Here is a 17,080-nt window from a genome sequence, read left to right on the forward strand (position 1 = left end):
GATTTTCTTCTATCCCGAAGAGCACGCTAGTACTAGTAAATAGAAGGTAAACAATAAAAACAGACAGTACTATTGGTATGGAAAATATCTATATATATAATTCTCTTCACGGAGACTATAATCACCACGCAGCTTAGCCACCACCCTCATCCCAACCTGTCAGGTGAGCTGTGGTTCACCCCGAATGTTTACAATCGTATAGTCGGGTTAGGAGCAGATAATTTGGAATTAACCGATTTGAAACGAAGCGGAGGTAACAATTTCTGATTGATCTTTTAGCCATACTTTTAGACTGTCTCAAGATTGTTGAAACCTATTTATAGACTGCGAACATGGAACCTACGGCCAGGATTGTGACTTGAAATGCAGCGTCAAATGTGAGAATCAGACCTGTCACAGCATCACAGGCAGGTGTTTGAGTTGTCCCCCTGGATGGCGGGGAGACTACTGTGAGCAGGGTAAAACTTTTTTTTTTTTATGAATCTATTTCTAAACTTTGAGGATATTTGAAACACAAGTTAAGAATTTTTTAAAACAATGTAGCTCTGATATTAGCCGTCGCGTAGATATATATATATATATATATATATATATATATATATATATATATATATATATATATATATATATATTTATTTATTTATTTATATATATATATATATTATATGTGTGTGTGTGTTTTCTACACGTAAAGCATTCGGTATGTAAATTGCCTTGAGTATGTATAAACATACTTAAGAACTGTTTCGAAATTTGATAAACATATTTTTTTGACTTTCTCAAAATGTGTTTAAACATACTCAATCTCAAGATTGTTGAAACCAATTTATAGAATGCGAAAAAGGAACCTACGGCCAGGAATGTGCCTTCAACTGCAGCGTCAAATGTGAGAATCAGACCTGTGACAGCATCACAGGCCGGTGTTTATGTTGTCCGCCTGGATGGCGGGGAGACTGCTGTGAGCAGGGTAAATTATTTTTTGTGTATTTCATACAAGTGAACATTTTATTCTCTAACTTAACTGATATCATGGTTTTGATACGTATGCCGTCATTAGGTTTCGTTTCAGTATTACCAGTATTATTATTAGTATGTTTTAATATAGCGGTTTGATACCAAAATATTATTACACTCATCAAGGTAAAAATATAGCATATTAACTGTCTCGAGACTAGCTAAAACATTTTTCTGACTCTATCAAAATATATTTAATCATTTTTAGACGGTCTTAAGATTACATAAATTGCCTTGAGTATGTATAAACAGACTTAAGAACTGTTTCGAAATTTGATAAACATATTTTTTTGACTTTCTCAAAATGTGTTTAAACATACTCAATCTCAAGATTGTTGAAACCTATTTATAGACTGCGAACATGGAACCTACGGCCAGGAATGTGCCTTCAACTGCAGCGTCAAATGTGAGAATCAGACCTGTGACAGCATCACAGGCCGGTGTTTGAGTTGTCCCCCTGGATGGCGGGGAGACTACTGTGAGCAGGGTAAATTATTTTTTGTGTATTTTATACAAGTGAACATTTTATTCTCTAACTTAACTGATATCATGGTTTTGATACGTATGCCGTCATTAGGTTTCGTTTCAGTATTACCAGTATTATTATTAGTATGTTTTAATATAGCGGTTTGATACCAAAATATTATTAAACTCATCAAGGTAAAAAAAGAGCATATTAAAGTGTTTAGACGGTCTCAAGACTATCTAAAAAATTTTTCTGACTCTATCAAAATATATTTAATCATTTTTAGACGGTTTTAAGATTACATAAATTGCCTTGAGTATGTTCTAAACAGACTTAAGAACTGTTTCGAAATTTGATAAACATATTTTTTTGACTTTCTCAAAATGTGTTTAATCATACTCAATCTCAAGATTGTTGAAACCTATTTATAGACTGCGAACATGGAACCTACGGCCAGGAATGTGCCTTCAACTGCAGCGTCAAATGTGATAATCAGACCTGTGACAGCATCACAGGCCGGTGTTTGAGATGTCCCCCTGGATGGCGGGGAGACTACTGTGAGCAGGGTAAATTATTTTTTGTGTATTTTATACAAGTGATGCATTTGTTATGTAGGCACTCTCAAGCCACATACAATTACATCATAGCGTATAGCTAGCCTTAAGCTACATCCGTATACAAGTAATAACATGATACAAACAGAATCACAGAAACTGTTTTCCTTTTAGCATATGCTCGGAGTCTTTATACGGATTTTACTGTAGAGTTTTAAATAAAAAAAAATTGTCTTTGTTTTTCATTTTAGCTAATTTTAAAATGTAGTCGTTTTGATCGATCTGAAACTCTCGCGCCTATCATTTAGCCGATTTAGCTGTTTGAATGTTTAGGTTTTGCCTCTGGTGCTTCAAGTGTGTCTCATCTAGTGATAGATGTTAACTATTTTTAAAATGGAAATTTCTTTTCCATCCCTCAAATTTAAAAAAAAAAGATTATTGGTTTTGGTTTAATTTTAATTTACTTGTTAACTTTAGTTTTTATTCTTCCTTTGTTTAGTTACTCATGCTCAAGATAAGCCTATCTATAGAGATCTCAGTGACACATATTTAGGGCAAAATAAAGAATGAGCTAAAGAGGATTTTTTTTAGATCTTACACCAGAAGAAAATCTGTAAAGATTTAAGTATTTAAATTAATTTATTGCAACTTAGTATTTAAATTAATTTATTGCAACTAAAGCATTTACACAGTAGGCCCTATATAGGCTACAGTTTCTATTTTAATAGAATTCATACTTTGAGTGTGGTTAAATAAACTAGTTTTTATATATAAGTTGGCAATTTAAATTTTATTTGTGAGCATATCCTATACAAAAGTTATATATATATATATATATATATATATATATATATATATATATATATATATATATATATATATATATATATATATATACATATATATAGCCGATTCATTTATCCATTTTATGAAAAAAATGAGCCAGATATAGAGAGCCAAAGTTCCATAACATTGTTTTAAAAACAGTCATCGTTTTTCAAAAAATTATTAATGTTTATATAGGGAAAATTTAACCCTTTTAGAACCACTTTAACCCTTTAACTAGAACCAATTTAACCCTTAAACTTCCACAGAGTGTATCGACACAATTTTCGGGCCCAACTGCAAACAACAATGCGACCCTGATTGTGTGCCCGAGTCTACTGAGATCAAACGCCTGTGTGACGCCATCTGCGGAGATAGTGTTTTAAGAAGCAAGATTCTAGCTGACCCAAATGCCGAGGGTGAGTGTGTGGTCGAGACACGCTTGCCAAGAGAAAGTTTGAACATCCAGAACAAGGAATCGATTTGTTTTCTAACATAGTTTTTGACAAATTTAATTATTAATTTATACATATTCCAATAAATGAAATTGGTTGTTGTTTTAACGGGTCTGCATTTTACAGGAGTAGATACAATACCTTGTACGTAGTGTTTCTTTCAATCGAACTTTTTTCATCGGGGGCGGCGTACTTGAAATTTTCGGAAGGGGGTGGGGCGGACTAAATGTTCCGGGGTTAAAGCATATATTTTCTATATGAATTTCATTTCAATTTGGGGGTGGGGGGGCAGTAGACTTTCTTCAGTCTCCCCAGTAATAGATGCCTGAAAGAAACTCTGCTTACATAACTAACATCACTATATTGGACCCGATGGTATTTTTATATGAGTATGTTATGTTCACTCGTGTATTTGTTACTTAATTTTTTATTTATGTATTGTGTTTCCATATGCATTTGTATATACATTCCTGTATGGTTCAAGAATGTATATACACCATGTTTAATACATGACACAATGTAAATAATTTACAGAAAACAAGGATGATACATATATACTGTATTTACTGATTGTGCTGTCCGCATTACTTATTGCAATCCTGGTCATCTTTATATTCATACGCAGGTTCGTAGCGCTCTGTAGAGTACTGATTTAACGTGTCAATTACTTGTTCTATTTCAATACATTTGCTATTGTGAACAGACTAAATAAGAGAAAATATTCGAGAGGTCTCGAGTTTGAAACCCGGACAGACGAGGCTTAACAGCTGGTGGGGGGGGGGGGGGGTCATACATAAATGACGTCAGACTTTTTTGACGATTTTTACCTCCCTCCCCCCTTCCCTCCGTCACACGTCGTCATATAATGCCAGACCCCCCTAAAATGACGTCACACAACCCCAATCAAAATTGCAGTTTCATTTTTTTCTAAACATCGATATTTTTCTAAAATCTTGTCTGAACTCTGTCAAAAAAGAGTATTTTAATCAATTCCTATTACAATAAATTAAAACAGTTTTTTAAAACTCGAAATAACGTCCAAAATTCGTTTTCTAACATTGCTTTTTTTTATAAAGCAAAAGTGTGACGTCACACCATCTGAACCCCCCCTCCCCCTCATCCCAAGCCGTCACGAAATTACGGACCCCCCCCCTCCCCCATACGAGTGTGACGTCATTTATGGACTACCCCTGAGTACTGCTACTCATCTGGGATAGGCACCTACAAAATCAAACAATTGCTGCCTTAAAGTTTGTTCTTGGTTGGACAAAAGCTATGGAATCAACCAAAAAGAAAACCACAAAAAAAAAAAAAATAAAAAAATCCAGGGTCATCGGCCTAAATAGCGCAGGACAAGTTGACACGAAATATTTAATAGAATTAAGAACGAAGCAAAAGAAATATATATATATATATATAGATTTCCTTATAAATATATTCTTAAAGACATTTCCTCCATTTGTCTAGAAAAATGAAAACAGTTAAGACTGAGGCTGTCCCAGGTAAATTCTATTCTGTTTCATTTTATTCTGTCTCTTGATTCTACCAATCTCATTCTTATTGTATTGTATACCTGGCTGCTTTTTATTGTTTTAAAGCATACATCCCCTCCCCACACACATAAACACACACACATAACCACAAACACACACACACACAAACACACACACACATACACTCACACGCACGAGCAACGGCTCACCTATAAGCATACATAAGCATTTGTTTAAGCACATATATAGGCATATACATATGTATATATATATATATATATATATATATATATATATATATATATATATATATATATATATATATATCTATAATATAAGCGGGCTGAGCGTGTGTCAGTCCTTCCTTCCTTCCTTCCTTCTGTCATCGCTATAGCTTTTGGAACCATAAAAGTAAACATTCGCACGATGCTGTGCTTTTCAGTGCACCGCAGTGTCTTATTATAAGTAGTAGAGTAGGGTTTGTTTATATAGCGGCATAGAGCTATTTTATAATTTCCACTGTGTTTACTCTTTTGCATAACTTAAAGAAAATATTAAATACATGCACATTGCTAAAACATATTAAAAGGATCAATGTCAAATATCATTTTCGTTTATATTCCTAGAAAAAGTGGATACATTTTAATAACACAATAACAGTGCGGTAGAAAAAATCAAATTAATTTAACTCTTTTCTAATTTGGACAAAGGAGGTAATTTAAAAATACATTAAACTCACGCTAATAAAAAATGTGAATGCAAATATACGTTCGTCATAGAAGGAATTAGTGTTGCAATAATATAATTAGCAAAATGTGAATGCAAATTATTCGGATTTATAAGAGGAAATTATTGTTAGAAAATTATAATTAGCATGGATTGATAAAAGGCAATCACGTTCATTAGGTTCGCAATGGTTTTAGTTATGAAACTCTATTGTAAATTTTTAAAATTATTAGTACTGGAAAAATTTTCGTAAAAGGATAAAGTGAAATATTGTAGGTAAAACACGGATATTTTAAATACTGCCTATTATTTATGCTGATTTCTAATTATTATTCTATCTTTCGGGTTTTATAGGAGAGGCGTAGCGAGGGGGCATATGTCCCCGAGTGCCGACCTTAGGGGGCGCCAAAGTGGGTTGGAAAAAATTAGCGAGGGGGGGGGGGGTGGTGGAAATCGAGAGTTTTAGGGCGGGGGGGGAGGGGTGCAAATCGAAAGTTTGAGGGGGGGTGCAAATCACCGGAAAGGGCGCAATTTGGCGCTACGGGCTAGACTGTGAGCAATATGCCTGTATGATTGCATTTAAATTGTGTCTATGTTATGAGTGTTGTGTTTGTTTTTTAGTTTGTTTTTTTTGCGTTCGTTTGTGTTGTGTTTAGTTTTGTTCTGTTCCCAAGTTGGTACATTTAAAAAAGATTTACCGTGGCGGAGCACGGGATGCAGCTAGTATATATATATATATATATATATGTGTGTGTGTGTGTGTGTGTATGTGTGCGTGTGCATGTGTTCTATTTGGGTTTTGTCTTTATTTCTAGAAAACTACCTTTGGATAAACTTCCGTCACCTATATATGCATTAATGTCGTGTATTAGTATTGTATGTTTTGTTTATTTCCGAACGAAACCACCAAAACAGATACGTCAGTACCCATCGCGAATCTAAAGGTCTACATACTGGGACACAACAAGGAATTCTTTCTCAACCAGTTCAAGGTAGTCACTAAAAAGTTTGAATAATTTTTTTCATTTTTCGTTCCTTTGAAATTTTATCGTGTGTTGACTTCAAGTATATTTTTAAAATTCTTAAAGACAGCTAATTTTTCAGTATTGATTTATATTATAACAGTATTTATATCCCACAGTCTATACCAACTGTGTATGATGGTGAAAAAGTTGAGAAAAAGTACACGGCTGGTACCTGTAAGTCGTTGGTTTCTTATTACATCGTCACTGTATTATGAATGAAATGTGTGTGAGAAAATAAGTTTATGTGTGTTAGTGGGTAAAGTATGAAGTTATCATGTGAATGTTGGAGACCGTAACTTAAGTCTAAGTGGGATATTAACCCTTGATTTACTGAATTAGTGTCTGAATTAATTTTTTTCTTAAAATAATAGATAATTATAACAAAATATTGTATACGCGTAACGAGTAAATCAGGGAATATATAAGTATTATAGTGCGTAACATAAGTATAGAAGGGTTTGACAAAAGTGACAAATAGTTCTAGAATAACGTGACGGAATGTTTGCCATCAGACCAATGTTCACTGTCCTATTAATTTAATTTTTTTATTTTTCTTAATTTCAAATTATTATTTTAAAATACGTTTAAAACATTAACAATCAAGAACTAACATCCCCATTATACATACATTTGTTCATATCTATTTGAACACCTTTTACACCATAAATGACCATTGGTCTACATCCCCAGATGACCATGCATGCATCCACGTCACACCGTGGCCCGAGAAAAAGCCTGTCAATTTGCTCAGCCTCTCATTTCTGGCGGTGAGGCGCGGATGTTTAATATGTATTGTTTTGTTTTTACTTTAGTTAAATCTTCCGTCTCTGGTGGGGTTCTTGTTGAATCGAGTAACTCAATCTTTCCAGAAATTTTTATTTCCAATGACAATGCAAGAGTATATAATTTCAAATCTAATTAGATATTACATCATTAATTATTTTAAATATATTTTAAATTTTTCTAGAGTCGGTAGCGAAGTTAGCTGTAACCACTTGGGAGAGGGGTGGGGGGGGGGGGGGAGACTGGTGTGATGTAATCGTGAGTTTACACACCTGAGACTTAGTGACCGACGTTAATGAGACAGGTGTGTCGTCTAGAGTTAAGAGCGCTCGCTAATTATCTGATCTTAAACTAAAACCTCTAATAAATACATGATATATAAAAATAAATAAAGGTATTCATTTAAACAGTTTCAAGTTACATTTATCTTTGCAATTTAATTTTTAATTGTTAAAAAGTAAAAAAAAAATGAGGTAAATACTTTTGTGAAATAAGGCTTTTAAAGTACTAAAAAGAGATTAATCGAAAATGTACTTGTTTAGATAATTTTTCAGCAAAACATGTTTTGACTACACACAATGAAAGTGATTTATTTTTTAGTATTTTTACTTGCTGTCATATAATTTTAAAATCAGTACGATTATCCATATTTTTGTATGTAATGACTTTTTTTCTTTATTTAAAAATGGCGCAGCTAAAATTTGTAAAGTAAATTTTATTGTGCATGTTCTTTAAATATCTCAAGATGTTTATAACTTGGTTTTCAATAATTGTTACAACAAGACGCTAATTCATACCGGCAACACAATGTAAAATCTATAACTTAACTCTCTCTTCCTATACATGAAAAATACTGTTTTTATCTTATTCACTTCGGCTAATACATATTTTGCACATTCATATTATAATACGTTTATACATCAATAATACTCAATTTGTTACTTTGCACATATTAATAAACTAGATTTTGGGTTGAAACATGAATATAAAAAAAAAACTGAATATTTCTTGTTTTGACTAACCATGTTGAATTATTCTATTTCTTTAAGTTGGCTAAAGAAGAAATAATAGTATCACAAGGTAATTTGTTAACGTTTTCATATATTCTCTAGTAAAATGTGTTAATGTTGAGTCTAGCTTGGATTACTAACTTTGTATACGTATACACATTTTTATCATTGAAAGAAGTTGAGCCTAAGGCAATGAAAGTAATTTAACTTGCTTTTGAAGGTCTTCGTGAAATAAAAACTATTTAACTTGTTTTCAATTTATGCTTGAGTAAGTAAAATTTATTACAATAACAACGTAACAGTATCTAATTGCCAATCTAATTAGACATTACATAGTTAAAAATTACTTTAAATATTACTATAGTCAGTAGCAAAATTTGTTATTACGAATATTTGCTTAGGTAAATAACATTCATTCATTTTTTTCACATCTTCTCGTAGGTCCGGTAGCTGCGACTGTGGTCGGCTTTCTCAATCTGCTATGGGACAAACAAGTTGTAAAAGTCGTCATGATTAGCACAGAGAAAATCGATGTAAGTTGCAAAAACACACAAACATCAGAGTACTGCTCCATTATCCAATTAAATAGATAATAATTCTGATTTTTCCCAATGTAAAATGTGTTTTGAAACATGTAAGATTGGTATGGAAAATGACAGCGGTTTTGTTTATATTTTTTGTTCGATAACTTGAATATTTCTAAGGTGAAAATACTTTATCAAAAAATCATTTTTTTTAGAATGAATACAGCTACTGGTCAATGAAAGATCAAAACATTGATTACTATAGAGTGAAGACGGTGAAAACAGAAGTTTTTCTAGATTATACTATTCGGACTTTGGAAATCACAAAAGTAAATTGTATTTTATTTCAAAAGTTTATTCTTTTTTAAAACGGTATAAAATTTAAACTATTATTTCAAAGGTCGAGAGTGTAGTCCCGCTCTAAAGTAGAACTAAAATAGTAGAAATAACAAATATTACGTCTGTGCGCATTGACAAAGTAAGATATAGATAGATATTTTGCTAAGCCTTTGAAGAAAAAAATAACGATATTTATTTTTGTTTAAACTTTAAAATTGTATTAAATGTAAAATTGCATGCTGTTATGTATCTGACAGTCACTAGTTCGGATAAAGTAGAGCTTACCCATTTCCATGACCAAGGTAGGCGTATATGAAGATAGCGTGGTCAGTGACATGAGCAGCTGAATTTGCTCTACCTGATGTAAGTGACGAACCTATCAAAGCTTAGTGGGCTATGGGGCGTGACACAGATTCGAACCCGGGATCCGAACTTGAGACGACCGACCACGTTGTCTCATATAAATTTACATGGTGATAACAAGCATACACGAGATAAACGTAAACTAATACTTACTTACTTACTTAATCCTCATCACTCCCTGTGGAGTATAGGGTAAACTAATAACAGCAACATAATTATAAGTACTACAACAAAGTCATACAAAAACAAAGCAATTATAATTAAACACCATATCGAAATTAAGGAAAGGATATTACAAAAACTCACATTAGCATAGGATGTGTTAGGTTTAATCGAATTTTCTGCCATCTATAAATATAATGCTTGTTTCTTTCTTCCCCAATAATAAGGACGACAACCCACCACGTCGTGTGACCCACTTCCAGTACACGGCCTGGCCGGAAGACGGGTCTGACCCGTGTATGTGGAGTTTGGTTGACTTTAACACAAGGTCTTCATAAACACACTGGAAACTATCACACTGGTGCATTCTGGGTAAGCTTTGAAAGACATAAAAACGACATATTTTACAACATGTATTAACTGTGACTATATATATAATATATATATATATATATATATATATATATATATATATATATATATATATATATATATATATATATATATATATATATATATATATATATATATATATATATATATCATTTAAATAATACATTTTTACTTTCTCTTATTTACGAAGTATAGAGAAAGTCTTATAGTCGTGCAAAAAAAAAATCGAGATTTTTTCAAATCTCGACGGTTTACACCTCAATGATACGGAAAAACATAATTTTGCAATCTTGTCCGTATGTCTGTGTGTCTGTGTGTCTGTCTGTCTGTGTGTCCGTATGTAAACACGATCACTTGAGTACCGTTACAGCTAGGTTGATGAAATTTCAAATGTAAGTATTTTATCAAAATCGTAGATCCGTATCAACTTTTGAGCGATTTCCGATAACCGGAAGTGGTACTTTTCCTACTTTGAATTTTTCAAAACCCTATAACTTGAGTACTATTTCAGATTGATAAATGAAATTTCACATGTAAGTAAAAGATCTAATTCTCTACCTTCTGTAAAATTTTGAGTAATTTCCGTTGACAGGAAGTAGTAATTAACGCTACTTCAGATTTCTCAAAAAACTAATGTAAATTTTAAAAGTACTAATAATATTGCGCACTATTATGCGCTTTTTTAATTTGGCGTTTACTTTGTGTGCAATTAATTTGTCTACGAGATTTTATTCTATTTTTAAAACGTTAAGTATTTAAAATGGATTAAAAATAATGACTATAGCCCGAGTTCCCGTCCCCTGTTATTTTGTACGAGCCGACCCGCTGCGTATCATACGCCGCTATTTAGTTGTTTTTTTTTCTACTTTTCAGTAATTTATAATTTGTGAATTCGACAGTACCAATGCTGCCACTGAAAATATTTGCTTAAAAACACTAAACCTCCATTCCCCCCCCCCCCCCACGTGAAAGCAGCCTCCTCTTAGTTACCTCCTCTAAGTTTAAAATCGTTTCAACCTAAATTATCTGCCCCTAATAGCCGTCACCAAACCCGTCTCTATGATTGTAAAATGTAAACAGCGTGAACCACAGCTCACCAGACCATGTGAGGGGGTGGGGGTGGTAGCGATAGAGAGGAAGAGAGCTTGTTTTCTAACGGCTCCCTGAAAAGAATTATATATATATAGATAAGAATATTTCAGAAAGTTTAGGGGATATCACTCCCAGTTTATTTTGTTAGTAAAGTAGTTAATATGGTGGTTATATTTGATATACATTTTCTCGATTTAGTATTTATAGTACACATACATTCTATAAACTATTTTAGACAAATATAGCATTTAATACAGAGATAACAGAAGCGAGTCTGTACTTTATCAACTACTTCTGCCATTGTATATAGGCACCACATTTGACACATTATTTCCCGTGTGTACCTAACAGGACGGATACAACGAGAAGCTCCTTGTTTATAGCACTACACGATTTGATCCGTCAAGCCAAGCTGAACCAAGCCGTGGACTTTGTCGACACGGTCTCCAGACTCAGACACGACATGCCCAACACGGTTCAAACCTTTGTAAGTTCGACGCTCTACAACTCTGTTTTAAAAATATTCTAGTTTTAACTTTAGACTAGACTACCCGTCATCCGTTGGATAACTGCGGGTTTCGTGGGTAATCCATCAAAAAACATCACGTCTGTCACTCAGAGGCATGGCGACCCTTCCCGGCACCCGGGGACAAACTTTTCAATTTGAACCCCCCACCCCGCAAGATTTCGATTTGCAACCCCCCCCCCCTAAACTTTTGATGTGCACCCCCCCCCTCAAGATTTTGATTTGAACCCCCCCCCCCCACCCAAACTTTCGATTTGCACCCCCTCAACCTTTCAATTTATTTTTCCAACCCATTTTGGCGCCCCCTAAGGTCGGCGCCCGGGGACATATGTCCCCCCCACCCCCCCCCCCTCCTCGCTACGCTACTGCAGTGTCACTTATCGTCTCAAAAAACAGACCCCACATTCAAAAATATGTTTTTTATCTTTTAAAAACAACGAAAACACCGATTTCGGACTATCCTTTCCTATACTGACGTCACAGGTGACCTACTCAACTCTACTTCACCTGCCCAGTGTCCCGCCAAGTCTCAGACAACATGTTTTTATCGTTTAAAAAACGATTCCAGCCGAGCATGTCTCTGACCACACTATCTTTTCATATGCTTAGGACAAAGAAACAGATGGAACTCCACTTCACCTGCCCTGTATCCTGCCAAGTTCAGATAGGCAACTTTATCATTTACATTAAAAAAAAAAAATGAAAAAAAAAATATCATTGACATATTGGTCTAGAACCTGTGCCATCCGCATGAGTGTCGACTACACTACCAACTTAGCTATTTACTCGTGCCGTCACAAGTGAATTTTTATACTATATTTTAAGTCTCCTTTTGCAACTTATTTACGCTCATAGATCTAGATCTAAGTCTAGTAGTAGTAACTTTCAAATTAAATTTTATCTTAAATTAGCCAAACAAAGATTTATATAAAATAAAGAAGGTCTCGTTTGCTTAAGTCTTAAGTTTAGTTTTTCTTGCTAGATCTAGAATCTAGATCTAGATCTAATCATTAGCTACGCGAATAGGCCCGGAGCGAGCATTTCAAAATTACCATATTCCAAACAAAGATTTATATAAAATAATAAAGGTCTAAAATAGTTTAGTATACAGAAAATCATTATTTTCTAAGTCTAGATAGAAAATTATCTATATTTTAGATCTACGACTGAGCTATATTTAGAATTTACGTTTATAATTTAGCAAAATTACCGGTATCGAAGCCGCGTATGAATCTTAAGCTACGCAAATAGGCCCTGGAATCAGCATTTCAAAATTTGCATAGTCGAAACAAAGATTTATACAAAATAATAAAGGTCTAAAATAGTTTAGTATATAGAAACTCATTATTATCTAAATCTAGATAGAATTATCTTTATTCTAGATCTACGACTGGTTTGCTTAAGTCTCGTTTTTTTTGGATTGTATTTATAACTAATAAATGTTTGATTTGACCTAGATTCTAAATTCTAGATCTAGATCTATAAATAACTTTCTTGGACAGATTGTAGATCTAGAGAAATTTATCGTAAAACTAAATGAAAAAGACAGTTGAAAATTGATATAAGTGTTGGAACGTAATAAATACAGCAAACGGACGTATTGTTAAAGTTATGACCGACAGAAAATTAGATTTAGAACGCGTTAAACTTTTGAATGGGAACATAATTTTCTTCGATAGACGCCGCCATTTTATTGTACTAAAGAGTAAACAAAAAACTGTGACGTCACGGTCCCGCCGAGTGTAGTGGTCGTTCTGATCTTTTTAAAAAAATAGGGTTACTCTACCTATGAATAAATCAATAAATTAATTAACGTCTTTAAATAAAGGTGTGATTAACAGTCTGACTTAAAACAAAAAAAATTCTCAACCTACATACTATTTTACAGCTCTCCACGATGAGTGCAACCATGTGCAATAGTCAATCAGCCAAACAAAAAAACAAACAAAAAAAATTAATATTCAAACATGTAAACAAACTTGACTTTTAGTAGTATATAGATTATACACCAGAAATGTTTCTAATCATAATTAAAAGAAACCATTCTTTTTTACTTTCTCGTAAATACGAAGTATAGAGAAAGTCTTGTAATCGTGCAAAAAAAAATCGAGATTTTTACAAATCTCGACGTTTTACACCTCACTGATATGGAAAAACATAATTTTGCAATCTTGTCCGTATGTCTGTGTGTCTGTCTGTCTGTCTGTCTGTCTGTCTGTCTGTCTGTGTGTAAACACGATAACTTGAGTACCGTTACTGCTAGGTTAATGAAATTTTATATAAAAGTATTTTATCAAAATCGTAGATTCGTATCAACTTTTGAGCAATTTCTGATAACCTGAAGTGGTACTTTTTCTACTTTATTTTTTCAAAAGCCTATAACTTGAGTACTATTTCAGACAGATAAATGAAATTTCACGTGTAAGTAAAAGATCTAATTCTCTACCTTCTGTCAAATATTGAGTAATTTCCGTTGACCGGAAGTACTAATTTACGCAATTTCCGATTTCTCAAAAAATGCATGTAAATTTATAAAGTACTAATAATATTGCGCACTATTATGCACATTTTGTTTGGCGTTCGCTTGGTGCGCAATTTTTTTTTCTATGAGATTCTTTTCTATTTTTAAAAGTTTAAGTAATTAAAAATCATGTCTATATTCCAAGTTATATAAGAATACTAGCCGTCCCGGCCAGGCCCTTCTCTGGCTTCTGTGAAAAACCTTTCTGTTAAAGACCATTACCTGTGTGTTTAGTTATCATCATAAACACGGCATTGCCCACCCAAACCACAACCAACCAAAACAACAAAACGCAAACATAACGCTAACACAATTACAAATACAAACAAAAACAAAAACCTAACAACAAACCCAACCACAATCACAAACACCAATACAAACACAAAGAAAAAACAAACAAAAAAGCAAACGAAAACAAAAACCTAACAACAAACCCAACCACAGCCACAAACACCAATACGAACACAAAGAAAAAAACACAAACGAAAAAGCAAACGAAAACAAACCAAATCCAAACGCAAAACCAACCACAAACACAAATACAAACACAAACCCAAAGAAAAAAACACAAACGAAAACGAAAAAGGAAAGAACAAAAACGAACCAAATCAAAACGCAACCACTAACGCAAAACCAACCTAAACACAAAGAAAACACTAACGCGAACATAAACGCAAAGTGCTCACAGTCTAGCCGGGGCAGAATCGCCTGTTTCAGCTTAATAATCGACTATAGTACCCCAACTTATTCATAGTCTTTTGCACTCACTTAAACGAACGTAGGTGCCAAACCAAAGCAAATGAACAATTATAATACTACAAGCTTATTCGTAAAATACCTACAACATTTGCACTTGATCTATCCCCGCTAATTATGTAATTATTTTTTTCCCAACACCAAAACAAAGTAATAAAAAGTAAATTCTTTTCCACTAATGGAATGTTTTATAAAGGGAAGTAATTGTGTTTTCCTAATTTATCAAAGGGAAGTAAGTGCTAAAGGACTAAATATAAATAATTTTCAGACATAATTAGAATTTTTGTTATTTTTTTAAAATTGTGTTTAATGAACATGCCGACAATTATTACTATCAGTTTGAAAAATTAAAATTATTTCCCAACACTTTCAATAGTAATTTTTTAACTGTTAAATTTAGACCATGAGATCGATAATAGTCTAACACTTAAATCCATAAAAGTATGTCAACGACAAACTTATTTTTACAAACAAATATACTGGATTCAGCTTTCTATATTAGATTCGAGAAAGTTTAGGGGAGATCACTCCCGGTTTATTTATTAACATGTTACAAGAAATGACATTTTTACTTTCTCGTATATTAGAAGTAGGCTATAGAGAAAGTCTTGTAATCGTGCAAAATAAAAATCGAGATTTTTACAAATCTTGACGTTTTACATCTCACTGATACGGAAAAACATAATTTTGCAATCTTGTCCGTATGTCTGTGTGTCTGTGTGTCTGTCTGTGTGTATGTGTAAACACGATAACTTGAGTACCGCAACAGCTAGGTTGATGAAATTTCATATATAAGTATTCTATGAAAATCGTAGATCCGTATCAACTTTTGAGCGATTTCCGATAACCGTAAGTGGTACTTTTCCTACTTTGAAATTTTCAAAAGCCTATAACTTACGTACTATTAGAGATAGATAAACGAAATTTCACATGTAAGTTAAAAATCTAATTTTCTACCTTCTGCTAAATTTTGAGTCATTTCCGTTGACAGGAAGTAGTAATTTACGCTACTTCCGATTTCTAAAAAAACTAATGTAAATTTTTAAAATACTAATAATATTGCGCACTATTATGCACTTTTTTATTTGGCGTGCAATTCTTTTGTCTACGAGATTTTTTTCTATTTTTAAAATTTTAAGTATTTAAAATGGATTAAAAATCATGTCTATAGCCCGAGTTCGCATCCCCTGTTATTTTATATAAAAATATTCGAGAAAGTTTAGGGGAGATCACTCCCGGTTTATTGCACTTGCAATGTTTTCTCACTAGCTCTTTAGTATAAAAAAATAAAATAAAATAACGAACATTAAATGAAATATTTTAACAAATTGTCAAGATTTTTTCCTTCATCAAAAGATGTAAAATTATTTCTTGCATAAAATGTTTAAAACAAAAACGTAGCAAATTTACTCGCTAAATAAAGCATCAGATTTAGATTATTGTATAGCAAATTTTTAACTTGATATTAGATTCTAACTAATTCTAAATCAATATTAAACTACACTAATATTGTAATTGATAAAAAGAAAAAAGGAATTGATATTTTGGTTTCAAAATAACTCACACATGAGATGTTTTAGAATAGAGTCATCGAGTGAGCAAAAAAAAAACATGTGTATATACGAGAAAAAGTGAGATATGAGTAGCCGGATTAACGGATTCAAATAAAAAAGAAAAACATACAACGGATCTAGTTAATAACACAACTCCTTTCTGAAACGCTCTACAGTTAATTTTTTTCAATTGGAATCAAACATTACAAATGCATTAGGTTTATTTATACAACGTTAACAAAACAAGCATTCTAATTATCACCAAACAATTTGTCATTGTTTAACAACTCTTGTTTAGTTTGGAGGAAGTGTACAACTGTTTAGTAAAATAAAAAAAAAAAAACCCAGTAAAAATTGAATTGTTATTAAGAATAATACTAGGACAATTGTTTAGATCACTGGATAATTTCTAACAGACGTTTTGTACTGTGTTATCACTGTCATCGATATTGTTGTATTCGCTGCATAGTGGAAGTGTTGGTAATATAAGTACACACTAG

The 17,080-nt window shown here is 32.9% G+C and overlaps 1 protein-coding gene across 1 annotated transcript in view; it reads left to right on the forward strand.

Annotated features, from left to right (window-relative positions):
• LOC131955394 (multiple epidermal growth factor-like domains protein 11) overlaps nucleotides 1-17,080 on the forward strand; it is a 37,159-nt gene that overhangs the window by 14,914 nt on the left and 5,165 nt on the right. The window contains exons 2-6 of the mRNA XM_059319519.1: nucleotides 324-458; nucleotides 833-967; nucleotides 1,367-1,501; nucleotides 1,912-2,046; nucleotides 3,129-3,278. Coding sequence (XP_059175502.1) covers nucleotides 324-458; nucleotides 833-967; nucleotides 1,367-1,501; nucleotides 1,912-2,046; nucleotides 3,129-3,278 — 690 coding nt within the window. The remainder of the gene's footprint in view (nucleotides 1-323; nucleotides 459-832; nucleotides 968-1,366; nucleotides 1,502-1,911; nucleotides 2,047-3,128; nucleotides 3,279-17,080) is intronic.

This window comes from Physella acuta, unplaced genomic scaffold (assembly GCF_028476545.2).
Source record: "Physella acuta isolate Inbredline_101_S28 unplaced genomic scaffold, ASM2847654v3 ptg001065l, whole genome shotgun sequence".
Classification (NCBI taxonomy): Eukaryota; Metazoa; Mollusca; class Gastropoda; family Physidae; genus Physella; species Physella acuta.